This window comes from Capra hircus, chromosome 13 (assembly GCF_001704415.2).
Source record: "Capra hircus breed San Clemente chromosome 13, ASM170441v1, whole genome shotgun sequence".
Classification (NCBI taxonomy): Eukaryota; Metazoa; Chordata; class Mammalia; order Artiodactyla; family Bovidae; genus Capra; species Capra hircus.
This window is the reverse complement of record NC_030820.1, coordinates 79333902-79351882: the sequence shown is the minus strand read 5'-3', so window position 1 is coordinate 79351882 and position 17981 is coordinate 79333902. Positions and strand designations below refer to the sequence as shown.

The following is a 17981-nucleotide window of genomic DNA, read 5'->3' as shown; positions in this document are numbered from 1 at the left end:
AAGCCTTAAAAATTCACTTTCTCTGTGAAGAAAGGGAACTACCTAACAACTATTTTTTTTAAAAAATCAAGATAAAAGTAATATATATAAAGAATGAGAAGTAACTAGGGACTTCCCTAGCAGTCCAGCGGATAAGACTCCACGCCCCCAGTGCAGGCACCACAGGTTTGAACCCTGATGGGGGACTTCCAGATGTTCAAGCTGGATTTAGGAAAGGCAGAGGAACCAGAGATCAAATTGCCAACATCAATTAGATCATCAAAAATGCAAGGGAGTTCAAAAAAAAAAATCTACTTCTGCTTTATTGACTACACCAAAGCCTTTGTGTGGATCACAACAAACTGTGGAAAATTCTTCAAGAGATGGGAATACCAGACCACCTGACCTGCCTCTTGAGAAATCTGTATGCAGGTCAAGAAGCAACAGTTAGAACTGGACATGGAACAACAGACTGGTTCCAAACTGGGAAAGGAGTCCGGCAAGGCTGTATATTGTCACCCTGCTTATTTAACTTATATGCAGAGTACATCATGAGAAACGCTGGGCTGGAGGAAGCACAAGCTGGAATAAAGATTGCTGGGAGAAATATCAATAACCTCAGATATGCAGATGACACCACCCTTATGGCAGAAAGTGAAGATCTAAAGAGCCTCTTGATGAAAGTGAAAGAGGAGAGTGAAAAAGTTGGCTTAAAGCTCAACACAAAAAAAACAAAGATTATGGGATCCGGTCCCATCACTTCATGGCAAATAGATAGGGAAACAGTGGAAACAGTGACAGACTTTATTTTTTGGGGCTCCAAAATCACTGCAGATGGTGACTGCTACCATGAAATTAAAAGACACTTGCCCCTTGGAAGAAAAGTTATGACCAAACTAGACAGCATATTAAAAAGCAGAGACATTACTTTGTCAACAAAGGTCTGTCTAGTCACAGCTGTGATTTTTCCAGTAGTCATATATGGATGTGAGAGTTGGACTATAAAGAAAGCTGAGTACTGAAGAATTGATGCTTTTGAACTGTGGTGTTGGAGAAGACTCTTGAGAGTCCCTTGGACTGCAAGGAGATCCAACCAGTCCATCCTAAAGGAGACCAGTCCTAGTGTTCATTGAAGGACTGATGTTGAAGCTGAAACTCCAATACTTTGGCCACCTGATGTGAAGAACTGAGTCCTTGGAAAAGACCCTGATGCTGGGAAAAATTGAGGGCAAGAGGAGAAGGGGACGACAGAGGATTAGATGGTTGGATGTCATCACCGACTCGATGGACATGGGTTTGCGCAAACTCCAGGAGTTGGTGATGGACAGGGAGGCCTGGCGTCCTGCAGTCTATGGGGTTGCAAAGAGTCAGACATGACTGATTGACTGACCTGAACTGCGGGTAACTAAGATCGTGCATGCCCAAAGACAAGAGCAAAGAAAGAAAAAGAAGAAGTTCTAAACCAGAAAGTAACTAGTTTCCAAGAGGAACATGATATGGAGTGAATATTTGAAATACAGTGTTCAGCCAGGATTCCTTTGTTAGGCAATTTTGTTGCTGAAAATAAAGAAAAGTTGTCACCTGTAAAAACCTCTATCTGCATGTTTAAACTTGGCAATAGAATTTCCTAATCTTTTTAAATATCTTCCACCTACAGAGCTTCAGTGGGTTTGAAATCCACTTGTTACACAGATAGTGGTGCATACTCTTTAGTTTAGTTTGTAGAAGCCCCAGGTTGATTATCAGGGAATATGAAAATTTACATGCTGGATTTCAAAGAAAATGAAGAGTCAATCTATATTAACTGGTGAATGGGATTAAAAAGGGAGAACCGGAACTTAAGCATAGCCAATGGTACTTTGCTTTTTTCTATATATTCTGTGAGGTTTTCTCCTCTTCTGTTTTTCAGTGATGACCCTGAAATTAAGCCGTTAAAACCAAACATGGTATGGAACTTTATTTAGGATCGTAACTCTGAATGGATGTACTACGAAACACTAAAACAATGCCTTCAAAGAAGAAAACAAATTTTAATCTGTTGCTGTCATGATACTTGTAGAAAACATTGCTATTTTTCACTTTTTTTGGAGTAGAAATATGTGCAAGGATAATTCAAGTCAAAATCTTAGTGAAATATCTTTGTACGTCAACTTGATTGGCAAAAATTAAAACATCCAATGAGATGGAGTGTGGGAAAGACGGTGGCTCCACGGTCCCTCTCCCTTCGCTGGGAAAGTGAGGTTGATGCCTCTCCTGCTTCATCGTGCCTTAGTCTCTTACAGTCCAACCAATGTTCACATTCATTTAAGAAACTGACACTTTCCAGAAAGACCGTAGCCACATGAGTCACGAGGCAAAGACTGGGAAACAACCAAGTGCCCGTCAACAGGAAAGCAGATAATCACAGTGGAATATTACACACCCGTCAAAATGGTTGAACAACAGCGACAATGTGGGCGACCTTAGCAATATAATAAATGAGGGAGTGATTCAGACCCGGATACTGGGAAAGACTGAGGGCAGGAGGAGAAGGGGACGACAGAGGATGAGATAGCATCACCGACTCCATGGACAAGGGTTTGAGCAAGCTCCAGGAGATGGTAAAGGACAGAGGAGCCTGGCGCAAAACGTCAGACACGACTGAGCGACTGAACTAACTAACTAATTCCTGGGAGATTACATTCCCATTTCTTTTTTCTTTTCAGTATTTGTTGATGTGGACCATTTTTTAAAGTCGTTGTTGAATTTGTTAAAACACTGTTTCTGTTTTACATTTTGGTTTTTTGGTCCCAAGGCATGTGGGACTCTTGGCTCCCTGACCCGGGACCAGAGACACCCACCCCCTGCATTGGAAGGCAGAACCAGTGCGCCGCCAGGGAAGTCACTACGTTCCCTTTTAATGACCTTCTTGAAAGATTAAGATTTAAGGAATACGTGTAGGTGCAAAAAAGGAAAAAAAAACTTGTCAAGGGGGAAAAAGGGCAGAGAAATGAAGAATGGAGGGTTTAGGTTGATGGCAATTAAATTGGGGGAGGGGCTAAGGGAGGTATATGAGAAATGGTTAAGGTCTGTGGGGGTTGCAGGTTCCCTGGTATTAATTATATCACAGTAAGCCAAGGAACAGATAAGCACCCAGACAAATGCGCATCAGGGATGGCAACGGGACATGTACTAACACCAAAGATCGGTTAATCCAGTTCTGTGCACCTGACCTGAAGAAATGACCTCTATCCACAGCAGATACAGACACAGGCACACACCTGTGGAGTGGTGTCAGACCTCTCCCAGCCTCTGGGCTACATGCGTTTCCTCCTTCAACTTCCCCAGAGGCAACCCTAATGGCAGAAAGCAGAGAGGAACCAAAGAGCCTCTTGATGCAGGTAAAAGAGGAGTGTAAAAAAGCTGGCTTAGAACTTAACATTCAAATAACTAAGATCACAGCATCCGGTCCCATCACTTCATGGCAAATAGATGGGGAAACAATGGAAACAGTGACAGACTTTATTTTCTTGGGCTCCAAAATCACTGCGGACAGTGACTGCAGTCGTGAAATTAAAAGACACTGGCTCCTTGGAAGAAAAGCTATGGCAAACATAGACAGCGTATTAAAAAGCAGAGACATCACTTTGCCGACAAAGGACCATCTAGTCACAGCTGTATTTTTTCCAGTAGTCGTGTATGGATGTGAGAGTTGGACCATACAGAAGGCTGAGCACTGAAGAAAGGATGCTTTCAAACTGTGGTGCTGGAGAAGACTCTTGAGAGTCCCTTGGACTTCGAGGAGATCAAACCAGTTAATCCTAAAGGATACCAACACTGAATAGTCACTGGAAGGATGGATGCTGAAGCTCCAATATTTAAGCCACCTAATGCGAAGAACTAGCTCATTGGAAAAGACCCTGATGCTGGGAAAGATTGAGGGCAGACAGAGGGTGAAGTGAGATGGTTGGATGGCATCACTGACTCAATGGACATGAGTCTGAGCAAACTCTGGGACATGGTGAACAGGGAAGCCTGGCGTGCTGCAGTCCATGGGGTCGCAAAGAGTTGGACACGACTGAGACTGAACAAGAGGCAAGTGCCACCTAATAATCCTTCTGAGACATTTCAAAAAGACACACAATAAGCACAAGCACCAGGATGTTCTGAAACGGCTTTACCTGTGCGTGTACCCCGAGGGCTTCCCTGGAGGCTTAGTCAGGAAAGAACCCGCCTTCAGTGAAACGCAGGAGGGCGGGTTCAGCCCCCACCCTGGGCCGGGGAGATGCGGGTTCAGCCTCCCCTCCCCCCGCCCCCAGGCCGGGAAGATCCCCTGGAGAAGGAAAGGGCGGTCCGCTCCAGCATCCTTGCCTGGGGAATTCCATGGACGGGGGAGACTGGCAGGCTCCAGGGGGCCGAAAGAGTCGGACACGACTTGGCGCCTACGCCGCCGCCACCACCACATGTGCCCGTAGGCACACATCCCAAAGAAAGCTTTAAGAGTTGCTTTTAATAAACGTCGTGAAAATTCAACCTTGAGTGGCTTCATCCGGCTTTACACAGACATGTTTACAATCAGTCTACACCTTGAAAATCAACAGGAAATTTGAGGAAAACAAGCTCTGTCTTTGAGAAATATAAAAATGCGCTGCGCGCAGGCAGTCCCCTAGGGTGTGTCAAGGCTAAACGTCACAAAAGGTGAATGAATGACAGGGTGAAGCGGAAGCCGCGCGGGGCCGGACCAGCCACCGAAGAAAACCGCACCGGCGGCTCTGTGAGAAAATACGGGCTCCCGGGCCCCGCCCCCGCGGGTTCCAAGCTGAACCTGGCTTTTTACCCAAAGGCACCGCGTGACTCTCAGGTTCGGGCAAGCTCCGGGTACAGCCCGCCTCGAGTAACTCCCCAACCGAAGAGCGCAAACACCTGGGGCTCGTAGGTGGCTTTCTGCTCCCAGTTGGATGTCGTTTACCTGGTGCCAGGAGGGGTCCCCTCGGGTCTCATCAAGACCCAGCCAGTCTGAGCAAGAACGCCAATTAGCTCAACCGCCCCCCGCTCCCTGGACCACGCCTCGGTCACCTGCCGGGCGGGGTCCGCCCCGTTCTTGGCCGCAGTCTCTCTCTGTGTGGTCTTGGACCCCGGGCGTCGGGGTCCCGGGGTCCCGGGACCGGGCGGGGAGTGGTTTGGGGATCGGATGGGGAAGACGGTGCACAGAAATACAGATTCCTGGGCCCTGGTGCCTGAAGCGAAAACTTGCGGAATCTGCATTTTTACCCAGCTCTTCCAGGACCAGTGGGTTCACCCTGCAGTTGTAGCCTAATTTAAATTTTAAATTCGAATACGCAGCCACGAGTGGAGGTCGTGCTTCCCAACCTTGGCTGCACATCAGAATAACCTGAGGGACTTAAAAATATACATATACACACCAATGTCCAGGGTTCAAGTCCAGACCAATTAAGCCAGAATCTAAAAGCGCTGCCTGGGCAGCAGCCGCCTCACCTGGGAGCTCGTTAGAAATACAGAAGCTCAGGCCCCACCCCAGACCCACTGAGTCAGAATCTGCATTTTAACGAGATCCCCAGTGATTCGCGCGCACATTAAAGTTGGAGGAGAGCTGTACTTCTAAATTTTAATGGGCAAACGAATCACCTGGGGACCTCGTTAAAATGCAGACACGGTTTCTCAAACTTTAATGTGCATGCGAATCACCTGGGGAGCTTGTTAAAATGCAGATTCTGATTCCGCGGGTCTGGGGTGGAGCCCGAGAGTCTGCATTTCTAACGAGCTCCCAGCCGGTGTGGGCTGCCCGAGTGCGCCCCGCGCTTCCCAGGGAGTCCCGAGGTTTGGCTGCGGGCCAGTCCGCCGCCAGGGCTCCTGATAAACCGTCCTGCTGGGCTGATGAGCAGGATTGCCGGGACGTGCGTGCTGCGGCCGCGCCGGGTTAATTCCCGAACTCCGGGAACTGGCTGTGTGAGGCTGGCCGCTCGCAGGGAGTCGCCAGAGCCCCGATCCTCACGCCATGTCGCGGCGCAAGCAGGCCAGGCCCCAGCATCTCAGCTCCGAGCAGCCGCAGTCCGCGAGCCGGGAGTTCGCAGAGGCGGCCTCGGAAGCGGCGGGGGAGCCGGGTGAGTGGCGCCGGGGACCCCGGGTGCTGGGGGCGGTTTTCTCGGACTTTCCGCAGACCCGCGTGGGTGCGAGGTCTCGGCCATCGGGCTGGAAGGGGGGGGGGGTGTCGGTGAGGCTTCCAACTTGAGTTCTGGGGCTCAGACCTTGTTACCCTTGCCTTTGTAAGTTACACACACACCCCCTTGTAAATTAACCTTTCTCGGGTAGATTACGTCGCTCCCCGAGTCGCTCTCCTGCAACCACTCCTGCCCCCCAGCCCCCCAAGCGCTATTCGATGACGGTTCGTCTCTCGCACACCTTGGAAGGATGCTCTGAGATCCCTCCGGAGGCAGCCTTCGGCGTGCCCGGCCTCCTTGGCGCCGGGCTGGGGCTGTGCGCCTCGGAGGTGGGCGTTCCGAGATCCAGGCGTCTCCCTGGGTGTTGGGGGTGGGGGGAGCGGGGACGGAATTGAGGAGGGGGGGGAATATCCGAGCTTCTGCCGGGCCCTGGAGAGAGGTGCTGGAGCGGAGGCACTGCGACCGGTTCCCGTCCACCTGGAGCTCGAGGCCTCTGGGGACCGGAGCGATGGCCCCCGAGATAAAGCGGTGGCGCGTGCAGCGTGTTTGGGGTGAGCCCTGGGACAGCACCGATCTGGGAGGGGCCGGGTGCTGCCCGGGGAAGGCCTCTCGGCGGAGGGCACCATCGAGGAAAACTCCTGAGGCTTTGAGCGAGCGGTAGAGGCGGCCGAGGGCATCAACGAGGCTGGAGCTGGGGCGGGGGCGTCTGGCTGAGGTCTGAGAGGGGCCGGGGGCCCCGGGCTCCAGTGAGGGTGTCGACTCTTACTCTGAATGAAGTGGCGCCAGGGTTTAGGGCGGGAGCGGGATAAGGATGGTGGTGGGGTGTAGGGTTAGAGGGGTTCCGGGAGAAGCTTGGAGACCCTGGGGAACCCTGAGTGCCCAGAGGCAGCCTCTGCTTCCGAAGACTGCGGGTGGAAAGCTTTGAGAACTCGCTGGATTCCTCCGGCTCCCACCCCGCGCTCCTGGAATCCCAGGGGTGGAGCGGAGTCGAGGAATCTGCATTTCTAAGGCGCTTCCGCTGTGATTATCTTGTCCTCTGATGAGACCGTGTAGATTCCTATTTCAGGTCTCTCCACCCCACCCAGCCACCCCCGCGATGAGTTGCTGCCTTTTGCTTAGCCAGGAGCTGGTGAGAGGAGCCCTCACTGGAACTTTGTCCCCTTCTCCCTCCCCCCGCCTCTGCATTTTCCTAGCTCCGAAAGGGAGAGGGAGGATCTGGTCTCTTCTGTGAGAAGGGGCAGACCTCCAGCAGCAGGTGTCCGGTGGGCTCTGATGACCGCACTGCTCCCAGGGAGGCAGTGGAGGAGAGAAGCAGCTTAACAAAGCCACTCCTAAACTGGTGGTTTGTATATAAAAGTAAAGCTTGGCTGGGTGAAACTTCTGCAACCAAAATGCCCTGTCTCTGCCTCGAGGTATAGAGTGCGGATAGGTAGGTAGAACCAGGGTCTTCCTGGGGGCGGGGCAGGGCTGCGGCTCCTCCGTAAAGAATTGGGGTGGTACTGGGGATGTTGAGTCTTGTGGGGGGAGCGATAATATTAGACGGTTCTTGAAGAAACGCAGGCTGTTCAAAGTGAGTGCTATGGGCTACTTTTTACTCCTGCAAACAGCGCTTGGAGGGCAACCTCCTGGAGCCTTGCTCCGTGTTTGGAGGGGTTGGGGAGGGTGTTGTGCGGCACTGCGGGGTGGCCACCGCTGCAGAGAAAAACAGCCTGTAACTGATGTCCCCTACACTTGTCTCAGGTCGGTTATGATGTGAACTAGAGGCCTGCCTTTTTTTTTTTAAGGTTGCACGTGTATGTGTCTGTGTGAGCACATGCGCGCTCTCAGTCACTAGGTTGTGTCTGACTCTTCTCCGACCCCATGGACTGTAGCCCACCGGGCTCCTCTGTCCGTGGGATTTTCCAGGCAGGAATGCTGGAGCGGGGTGCCATTGCCTCCTCCAGGAGATCGTCCTGTCCCAGGGACTGAACTCGCATGCCTGCATCTCCTGCATTGGCAGGTGGATTCTCTCCTGCTGAGCCACCTCGGAATCCCATTTTTTAAGGTTGGGCTGCTCTTAATTTGCAGATGGCTTTGCAACTGATGTAGCTTCTGGAGGAGACAGAATGACACAGGTCAGCTGGGAACTTCAGTCACCACCAGAGAGAAGCTAAGAGAGGCAGGAAAACGACCTTAGCAAAAGACACCAGCAGTTTCTCAAAAGGCTAGAAGGCCACTGAGCCACTCTGAGTTCCCACCGTCAGGTGCGGCCCACCGCCGCCTCCAGCCTAGGAGGGTCTCTGCCCCAGCTGCGCCTGTCTCAGGAGAGCAGGCTTCCCGCCTTCCTTCCTTTCCTGGAAGAAGGAGGTCGCCTCTGAAGCTCCGCCGTTTTCTGCCTGGGTGACCCTTTATAGCCTTGGGCACAGTTTTCTGAGAGCTTTAACCCAACAGTCTCCTTTCTGCCTGCCTTCACATTGGCCCTGTGAACTGTTTCCCTCTCCCTGAGAATTTGATGGTATGTGTGTGTGAGTGTGTGTGGGGGGGGTGAGTGTGTGGTGTGTGAGTGTGTGGTGTGTGTGTGTGTGCACGTGCACATCAGGGAATATAACCAAGAGCATCTATAGTGCTGACTCAGAAGGTTCTTTTACGAAGTATGTTAAGAAATTTAATCTTCGTCTAAACCTGGGAAATGGGGACCAAAATCCTCATTTTATAAATGTGGAAACTGAGGAACAAGGAAGTTGAGGAACTCAACCAGGGTCACACAGCTAATAAGTTCCAGATTCCAATTCTATTCTTTATCAGCTGGCTTCCCAGGCGTAAACCACTGTGCTTCACAGCCTCCTACTTAGCTTTCCAGTTTTCTTGGTTTCAGTGGGATTAAAAACCCTCAGGAGTTTAATGGCTTGCTTTCTTAACACGTGAATTGCTAAGCAATGCAAGGTTTTGTCTTCCTCTGAGAGGCACAATGATGGACTTCAGACGTGCCAAGTTTTCTGATTCCCTGAAAACTCTTGCCCAGCAGCCTTGAGCAGCATCTCTGAGCCAGGTTCTCTTCCTGCAAGCAGAAAGTCTCAGTGTGGTCCCCAGACCAGCAGCATCAGCTAGGACTTTGTTAGAAATGAAACACCGCCAGCTCCACCCTGGACCTCCAGAGGGGGGGCCACGCCACCTGTACCTTAACAAGCCCTCCAGGTGACTGTGATGCGCGGGTAATTTGAGAAGCTATGGCTTGGAGCTGTGCTTCTCCCCATTTGATGTGCGTGGGCCTCACCTGGGGATCTTGTTAAAGCGCAGATTCTGTACGTCTAAGAGCTGAGGTTCTGCCTTTCTAACAGGCTCTTGGATCATGCTGGTGTTAGTGCTCTGAGGACCACCCCTTGAGTATCAAAGGCTTAGAGAGTAAGTATGAGGTTGGCGTGCTTTAAAACACAGGTTCCTGGGCTCACCCCCTCCCCAGTTAAGGTGGATGAGGCTTTGGAGACTACATTTAACCCACAGTTGAGGTGATTCTGGTGTGGCGGGTGGGGGGTCCTGTGCATCACTGGATGCTCAGCAACGTCCCTGGCCTCCACCCACTAGATGCCACTGTCACAAACGTGAGCACACGATCATGATGATCAGAAGTGTCCCCAGGTATTGCACAATGACCCCCAGTTGAAAGGCATGGGCCTAGGTCCCTTGTTCAGCCCCTGTTAAGGGGCTTCAAGCATCGCAGCTCCTTGGATGTGACGCCTGCGGCCCTTTAACTGAAGCCCTGTAATAGCATTGACGCGATGGAGGCTGGATGCCCTGCTGGGAATTTACATAGTACATCTCTTCTTACTCGGAGGTGGGTCAGTGATGCCTCTTCACAGCGAAGTAAACCGAAGCTCAGAAAGGATGAGTAAGTTGCCGGTAATCGCACAGCTGGCACATAACCAGGCCAACCCTATGCCCTCCTCAGCGTGTTCTGCAGCTTCTGTGGTGAGAAGGTTTGCTTTGACCAGCCTGTCGAGGAAAGCGGAATCCACCGTCCGCGTTTTTCGTTCAGTCACTGAGTCGTGTCTGACTCTTTGGAACCCCACCGTCTGTAGCCTACCAGGCTCCTCCATCCATGGGATTTTCCAGGCGAGAATAACGGAGTGGGTTGCCATGCAATTTCCTTCTCCAGGGGGATCTTCCCAACCCAGGGATCAAACCCACATCTCCCACTTGGCTGGCAGATTCTTTACCGCTGAGCCACCTAGGAAGCCTGGGATCAAAAGTCCCTGACCCTGGGCTGATTAATTCATAAACTGTTTAATACATTTTTTTCTTTTCAGATCTAAAATATTGACAGCACCTCTTTTTACCCAGGTCTTAAATCTATTCGGAGAGAAATCACTTTACAGTCTTTGAGGAGCACTTGGTCTTTGTTATAGAAGTTCTTAAAGTTTCCTGTTAGATTGAATTTTATGAAATAATCTGGCCATTTTGGCTGACAGAAACCACAGTTATACCTGGGTCAGCCTTGCTAACAGAGGGTTATGCGATGAACGCCATGAACCAGAGGCTCAGTTTCAATCACTGGTTACAAGTGGCTGATCTTGTTTCTTCATACAGCCGTTGCCCTGCCCTGGATTATTTTGACGCACATCAAACATGTACAGTCTACAAATAGCCGTCCCCAAACTACTAGAACACGGCTTCCCATGTGGCTCAGTGATAAAGAGCCCGCCCGTCCATGCAGGAGAGTCCGATCCAATCCCTGGGTTGGAAGATCCCCTGGAGGAGGGCATGGCAGCCCCAGTGTCCTTGCCCAGAGAATCCCATGGACAGAGCCTGGTGGGCTACAGTCCGTGGAGCTGTGAAGAGCTGGACATCACTGAGCATGAATGCCTGCAAACAACTAGAATCCCCTTTAAAACTTTAACTTCATCTTCACGCCTTAAAAACGTCCCTTAAACGTTCATTTAGTGTTGGTGCATCCTGGGGTTTTAAATGCATTTTGCAGTATGTTTGGTCAGGATCCCAGAAAGTCCTGATCCTGCAGACCCATCTCAAGTCTTCTAGTCTCTTTTTTTCTTCATGTTTCAGGTTGAAACAGTGGCATTTTAACCTGGAGAGCAGTGACGCTTGAAGTGTGGTCTGTGACTTGTTTGCTGAGTTGAGTTAAAATAAGTTCAGAAACAGCATTTAAAAGTAACTCGGCAAACATCCAGCTTTATGTCACATGGGAAACGTTTGGGCTTTTATTGTCTTATTCCATTTTTCTCATACTTTGTGTTTATTTTACTAAAAATGCTAGTCTGATGGGTTGGAAGTTGTTTTACAAATCGGGTCTTCCCCACGTCATTTGCGAGGTGCTGTTGCAAAGTCTGGATCTTGACAGTCGTGTCCCTAGCACACTTCCATTTGCTTTGTCCCCTCTGCTTCCTGGAAGTTGGTGAAGAGGATGGTTGAGACCAGAGAGTGCATGGCTTCTAATCTGTAATGTTTGGGGGTTTTCTGGGGGGAGTGGGGGAAGGTAAAATAAGCCCAAAGCTGCTCTAAGGCCTGTGCGCCCAGTTGTGTCCGACTCTGTGACCCCGTGGACTGTAGCCCACCAGGCCCCTCTGTCCATGGGATTTCCCAGGCAAGAGTGTTGGAGTGGGTTGGCATTTCCTCCTCTAGGGGATCTTCCTGATCATGGTGCTTATATTTGAGAAATCAAGTAATACTTTCCATTGTCTCGATTTCAGCTTCAGAACTAGATAACGATGTTCCCAAACCACCTTGTCCCTCCGCTGACAGCAGTGACGCCCAGAAAGCCCCTGTCGCGGCTCTTCCCTCCGAGTCAAAGGAACCAACAGCGACCCTTGGGGAGAGGACCTTCAACTGCTGCTACCCAGGTGAAGGGGAGACTCGATGTGCTGAGCCCCTTCCCTGTACCCGGCGCGGTCACGGGAGCTCAGGCACTGACTTGCCAGAATTTCAGATTCTTCGTAACTTCCTCTTTGAGGTCCTGTTAAGGGAACCTTTTTTCTTTTCTAGGTTGCCACTTCAAAACTGTTCATGGCATGAAAGATCTGGACCGCCACCTAAGAATCCACACTGGTAGGTACCTGTTCGTTTGTTCCAAAGTCGCGTGTTGGAAAAAAACCGAGAACACAAATGTATGATGGTGAGCCCGACATGGAAGGTCTCTGCCTCAGGACGCAATCTAGCAGGAGAGGCTGGGACCTGAAAAATCTCAAAGGCATTGATGGTAACTGACAGGCGGGGGGAGCCTGTCGCAGGCTGGTGATGGCAGACTCTTTGGAAGAAGAGGCTCTTCAGGTAGGAGAGATGGCTGAGGAATCAGGCAAGGAGAGGGAAGGACTCCAGGGGGAGGGAATTGCGGTGCAAAGGCGTGGACGGAGCAGAACGGGTGTGGGATGCAGTTGGAGAGGCGGGCAGAGGGAGGGTGAGCACAGAGACCCTCTGGCCGTAGAGGTTGTGGATAAGACCAGTGAGGCTGCTTCTGGATGGAAGGTGCCTTCTGCGCAACCACGCTGTTGAGAATGCAGAGAAACCAGATGTGCTGGAGCAAAGGAATGACCTAGAAGCAGGCTCTGCAAACTGCGTACGGCCTGTTGTCTTGGCAGGCTCGCCTGTTTCCTGTGGCTGCTGTTAAAAATAATAGAAGAGTAAGCCCATCATATATTAACAGCTGGCATGAAAAATAGCTGTTTCCTGGCCCTACAGTGGGATTACTGAATAGTCCCCGGAGACACACTGTCTAGCTCATTACAGAAACTTTGCCACCCTCTGCCTGTATGAGTTGAGATACTGATGTCTCTGCTCTCAGAGAAACCAGACTAAACGACTTAAACACAATCAGTGTTCTTTTTCTCAAGTACAATTTAAGAAGCCAGGTAGTCCCCAGCTGGTGGGATATAGCTGTCATTCTAACAAACAGCTTCATCTCCTGGTCCGAGGCAGCTGCTCCAGACCTCGGTCTCTCAGCCAGTGGAGAACTGAAGTGGGAGGAAGGCTCAGAGCCTCCCCCAGGCCAGGCCCCTGAAGCGGCCTCCCCGGTGACTAGCCGGATGACGAGCCAGACTCGGTCATCGCACCAGGCACAAAGCGGAGCTGGAAAACGGCTCCAAGATGGGCAGCTACATGCCCACCTGAAACCCTGAGGCTCCAGCGTCAAGAGGACAGCTTTCTGGACACCTAGTCTCTCTTGGAAACGGACAGTGGGCTGTGGAAGCTAGAGAGCAAAGGGCCGGCTTTGCCTGGGAAGGGTGGGTCATGAACGGCCTCCTTGTGAAGCCTCGGGAGGTAGGGCTGCCAGGATGATGGTGGTCACCCACAGACCACGGGAGCCATTTGAACAAAGATGAGAGACTCCCTATCAAGGTGGCCGGGTTAGGCAACTTCCCAGGGGGCGACTCCGTCCTGAGGGTAACCAGGCAGTGCTGCTCCGTTGGGGCAGTGCCACTCTGGTGGGCGGAGGCTGAAGGTGCTGCCCGATACCTACAATGAACAGGATGGGCCCTGCAAAGAGTTGTCAGGCCCCCATGGCCACAGTACCAGGAGGACCTCGAGAGACAGGTGGGGGCTGAATTAATGTCTTATTGGAGTAATACAAAGCATGAGGGGGATACGGAAGTACACGGTGAGGCCATGTCCTTGGTGGGGCTCCCTGAGTCGGCGGGGAGATGCTGGGCAGGCCCATGCTACCTCTGGAAAGCAGGAATGGGCCCTGGGGCGCTGTTAGCATTTTTCCCCAGGGTTACATAAAGCCAACATATTTCCGTCCTGTTGGCGAGTGTGGTGGCCAGCCCCATGGTTTCAGGGACTTGGGGTCCTATTTCGTTGCTTGGATATCCCAAGGATTGGTGTGGTCTCAGATGGCTGGTGTTAGTTGATCAGTCGTGTCCAACTCTTTGCGACCCCATGGACTGTAGCCCACCAGGCTCCTCTGTCCGTGCAATTTTCTAGGCAAGAACATTGGAGTGGGTTGCCTTCTCCAGGGGATCTTCCCAACCCAGGGATCGAACCCGGATCTCCTGCATTGCAGGCAGATTCTTTACTGTCTGAGTCAGCAGGGAAGCCCTACTCCTACCTTTTAAGGCAGCATCCTGGAAGTTACACACGTCATTTCAGTTGATGCCCAATTGGCCAGAACTTAGTAGCGTGGCGATTCTTAGTTGTGGAAATGAAGTCCGGGAGCTTGAAGTCTTGAATCTGTGTGGTAAGTGCCCAGCTACAAAGAGACGGTTCTATTACCAAGAAAAAGAGCTCACATATAGACCACATGGCCTCTCAGCGCAGCTGTAAGGGGGGTGGCAGTGTGTGTGCAGGGGGTCGCTTGAGGCGGAAGCTGGACCTTTGCCAAATGGGTAGAACATTGATTTTCCAACCACCGTTTTGAGATCCTTCACACTTCAAACCTGAAGATCCCCCGAAGAGTTTAATTGACAGTTACTGCATTAGAAGTTAAAACCAAAACTTTTACTTTTAAATGAATAAATTTACAGTAAGCCCGCTATATATAAACACTTCTATGAGAAGAAACAATGTGTGTACATTTGCAAATATGTCTTATTTCATGGTCTAGCTGAACTCTCACCCCTGTATCCCAGTATCCTGCCTATTGCTGTGTGTTCCTTTGGTTGGAATATAAGAGGAAAATCTGGCTGCTCACATAATGTAATTGGAAATGGAGTTTCGATAGCCTTTTCAGGTAACACTATACCAAAATACAACAAATGGTAGTTTGTTAAATATTAGTTGCTGTATAGAATTTGCAGTCATTTCCATAAAATTTTCAAACTTGTTAAATTCCATTTGTTTTCAACTTTGGCCCTCACTCATGCTTGACTGGCTCTCAAACCACACTTGGTTTGACAGTCCTAGGCCAGTCGTTTGGGAAAACGTGGCTTTGCCAGCTTCTGTAATTCTTCTAGATGCTCATCCATTTCATTGTACCATAGGAGAAAAATCGTGCTTAATTATGAATCTCAGTAGAAAGACCTAAAGCTAGGATCCTGCAGGCCTGGGATAGTGAGGGATATGTTTTGCAATCCAAACTTTATAGAATCCAAAAGTTTATCCCAGTATTTCCAGTAACTTTCCTTGATATGACTGGCTCACTTAGTTCATATTTAAGGAAACATCTGCCAAACACCAAATCTGAAATACCCGTGGTTTTTTTAGTTCTTTCAAGTCAACATGGTACAGAAAACACCCAGTGCAGACACCCCTCAAGCACTTGTTAAGACAGCCAAGTATTTCGGTTTACAGCACGCTGTGTAGTGTAATTGACATCTTTAATAGGGAAATTTATCATTCAAATTCCAAGTATGCTAAATAAGTCAAAGTCTATAACTTACCAGGAAATACAGGAGGACAAATTTACGGTGAAAATAGACAGGTAAACACAATTAGCAAAGTCCACCAAGAAGACAGATTAAATATGACTCAAGTTAAAACTTCCACTAAGACATCAAGAAGTTAAGAAATCTGCCACATGGGGCAGGGTTCATCTTCTGAACACACAAGGATGCCTGCAAAGCAGTGATGACTCCAATAGAAAAGGACCTGAACAAGCAGTCACTCAAACAGAAGTGCCAATATTCAGATGAAAAGCCCACAGGAATAAAGTCCAAAAGAAACACAAGAACTGTATTTGCCTCAAGGTGGGCTAGCTGAAAAGTACTCAGTTAAGACTGTGAATCACGGAACACGACACTTAATTCAAGCATCGCCGCACTGGGCCGCCCCACCGCCCGAGTCAGGGTGTGGGTCTCTTCAGGGAGAAGCCTGGGAGGAAGGGTGGGGGAGCGATGGGGTGTGTGGGGACTTATGAGCATTGACGGCGGCAGAATGAGCTTCAGAGAAGTTTTGCACGTTCTCTCCAGGCCCCTGGCTGCTCTTGGATTGCTCTGGTAGATTGTCATATGCAGATCGTGTCTGTCTGTCTACTCGACCCAGAGGGCCTTGGTGCTCTGGGCTAGAGCTGAGTAGTGGTGAACCAAACCATCCGAATCTTACTCCTGACTCTAATGAAATATCTTGATTTCCCCCCGCCCACCCCCTCTGGCCCCTCTGCAAGAGCAGCTTATGGGATCTTAGCGCTCCAACCAGGGATCGACCCCAGGCCCTCGGCAGTGAAAGCACCCAGTCTTAACCACTGGACTGCCAGGGAGTTACTTGGATTTTTTTTTTAGGATCGACCCCAGGCCCTCGGCAGTGAAAGCACCCAGTCTTAACCACTGGACTGCCAGGGAGTTACTTGGATTTTTTTTTTAACCACCATTTGTGGTTCAAGTCCTTAGGATCCTTGTGGAAGTCATTTTGTCATGTTTGAGAAGTTTTTGTCTGTTTTTATTCCAAGTCTGCAGAAGTGGGTTTGGGTCTTGGGATGTGTATTGCTTGGCTTTGGGTTTTTTCATCAAGGATGATGGTTGAGGGGCTTCCCTGGTGGCTTGGTGGTAAAGAATCCACCTGCCAACGCAGGAGACACGGGGGACGCGGATTTGATCCCTGGGTCAGGAAGATCCCCTGGAGAAGGAAATAGCAACTCACCCCAGTATTCTTGCCTGGGAAATCCCATGGGCCAAGGAACCTGTCGGGGTACAGTCCTTGGGATAGCAAAAAAGTTGGACAAACTTGGCTACTAAAGTATAAAAAAACAAGTGACGTTTGAATTTCAAATGTTTTGCACTTAAGATAATTGTCTGGCGTTTAACCTCATAGAGGACGTTGTCTCCCAATGTTTGTTTTATCCCACTCTGTATTTCATCACTTGGTATTGATATCAGGGTTAATCTGTCCTGAAGTGAGTTGAGACAGTTTTTTCTTTCCCTCTGCTATTAAACAATTGAACATGGAAACACTTTTGCTGGAAAATTGGGTGAACGTGAGCACAGTACTCCGTTTACAACTTTCTTTTCCCAGAGGCTGGAGAGTGCATGGACTAGGCTGCGATGGCGGTGTCCATCTCAGTGGCCGCGGAGGCCAGCTCCGCTGAGCCCTGTGTCCCCAGAGCCAGTGGCAGCTCCACGCCTCGTGGTCTCCCCTCCAGGGCCCAGCTGGTGGGGCGGCCTGTCTGGAACATGCCACCTAAAGGTGCTCTTAATCCTTTTTTCCTGCTAAGACTCCTGGCAATTTTGTGAAGCTTATAGAGCCCTCCCAGAATAACATTTTTAAAGATCATAAAATCACATTAAACTATATGTAAGTACAGCTGCTATCAAAGTGTTCATTGTGTAGTATTTTAATAGACTACCCTTGCTTTCCTGAAGAGTGAAAGTGAAGTCGCTCAGTCGTGTCCAACTCTTTGCGACCCCATGGACTGTTGTCCGCCAGGCTCCTCCGTCCATGGAGTTTTCCAGGCAAGAATGCTGGAGTGGGGTGCTGTTTCCTTCTCCAGGGGATCTTCCCAACCCAGGGAGAGAACCCAGGTCTCCCGCGTGGTAGGCAGACGCTTTGCTATCTCAGCCAGCAGGGGAGTCCCGAAGAGTGGTACAGACCGAAAAGGTCATGGCCACCTGGGAGCTCACTAGAAATACAGGACCCCAGACCCACTGACCCCGACACTGGATTTTACTCCTTGTTTCTATGAGTTCGGTTTGAGAAATGGGGAGATAGCGATCGAGGGTACGAACCTGCAGTTCTTGTAAGAGGAGTGAGTTCTCAGAATGTCTGGGAATGGTAAATTCCAGTTAGAGGTAAAAGAGATAAAAACTTAATCCCTTCTCATAAAAGGTCTGCTGCTGCTAAGTCGCTTCAGTCATGTCCGACTCTGTGCGACCCCATAGACGGCAGCCCACCAGGCTCCCCCGTCCCTGGGATTCTCCAGGCAAGAACACTGGAGTGGGTTGCCATTTCCTTCTCCACATACAAGGTCTGGAACTTCCTAAATTTTACCCA

The 17981-nt window shown here is 50.2% G+C and overlaps 1 protein-coding gene across 1 annotated transcript in view; it reads left to right on the top strand.

Annotated features, from left to right (window-relative positions):
• ZFP64 (ZFP64 zinc finger protein) overlaps nt 1–17981 on the top strand; it is a 75753-nt gene that overhangs the window by 50359 nt on the left and 7413 nt on the right. The window contains exons 6-7 of the mRNA XM_018058047.1: nt 11819–11968; nt 12111–12173. Of these exons, the coding sequence (XP_017913536.1) occupies nt 11819–11968; nt 12111–12173 (213 nt within the window). The remainder of the gene's footprint in view (nt 1–11818; nt 11969–12110; nt 12174–17981) is intronic.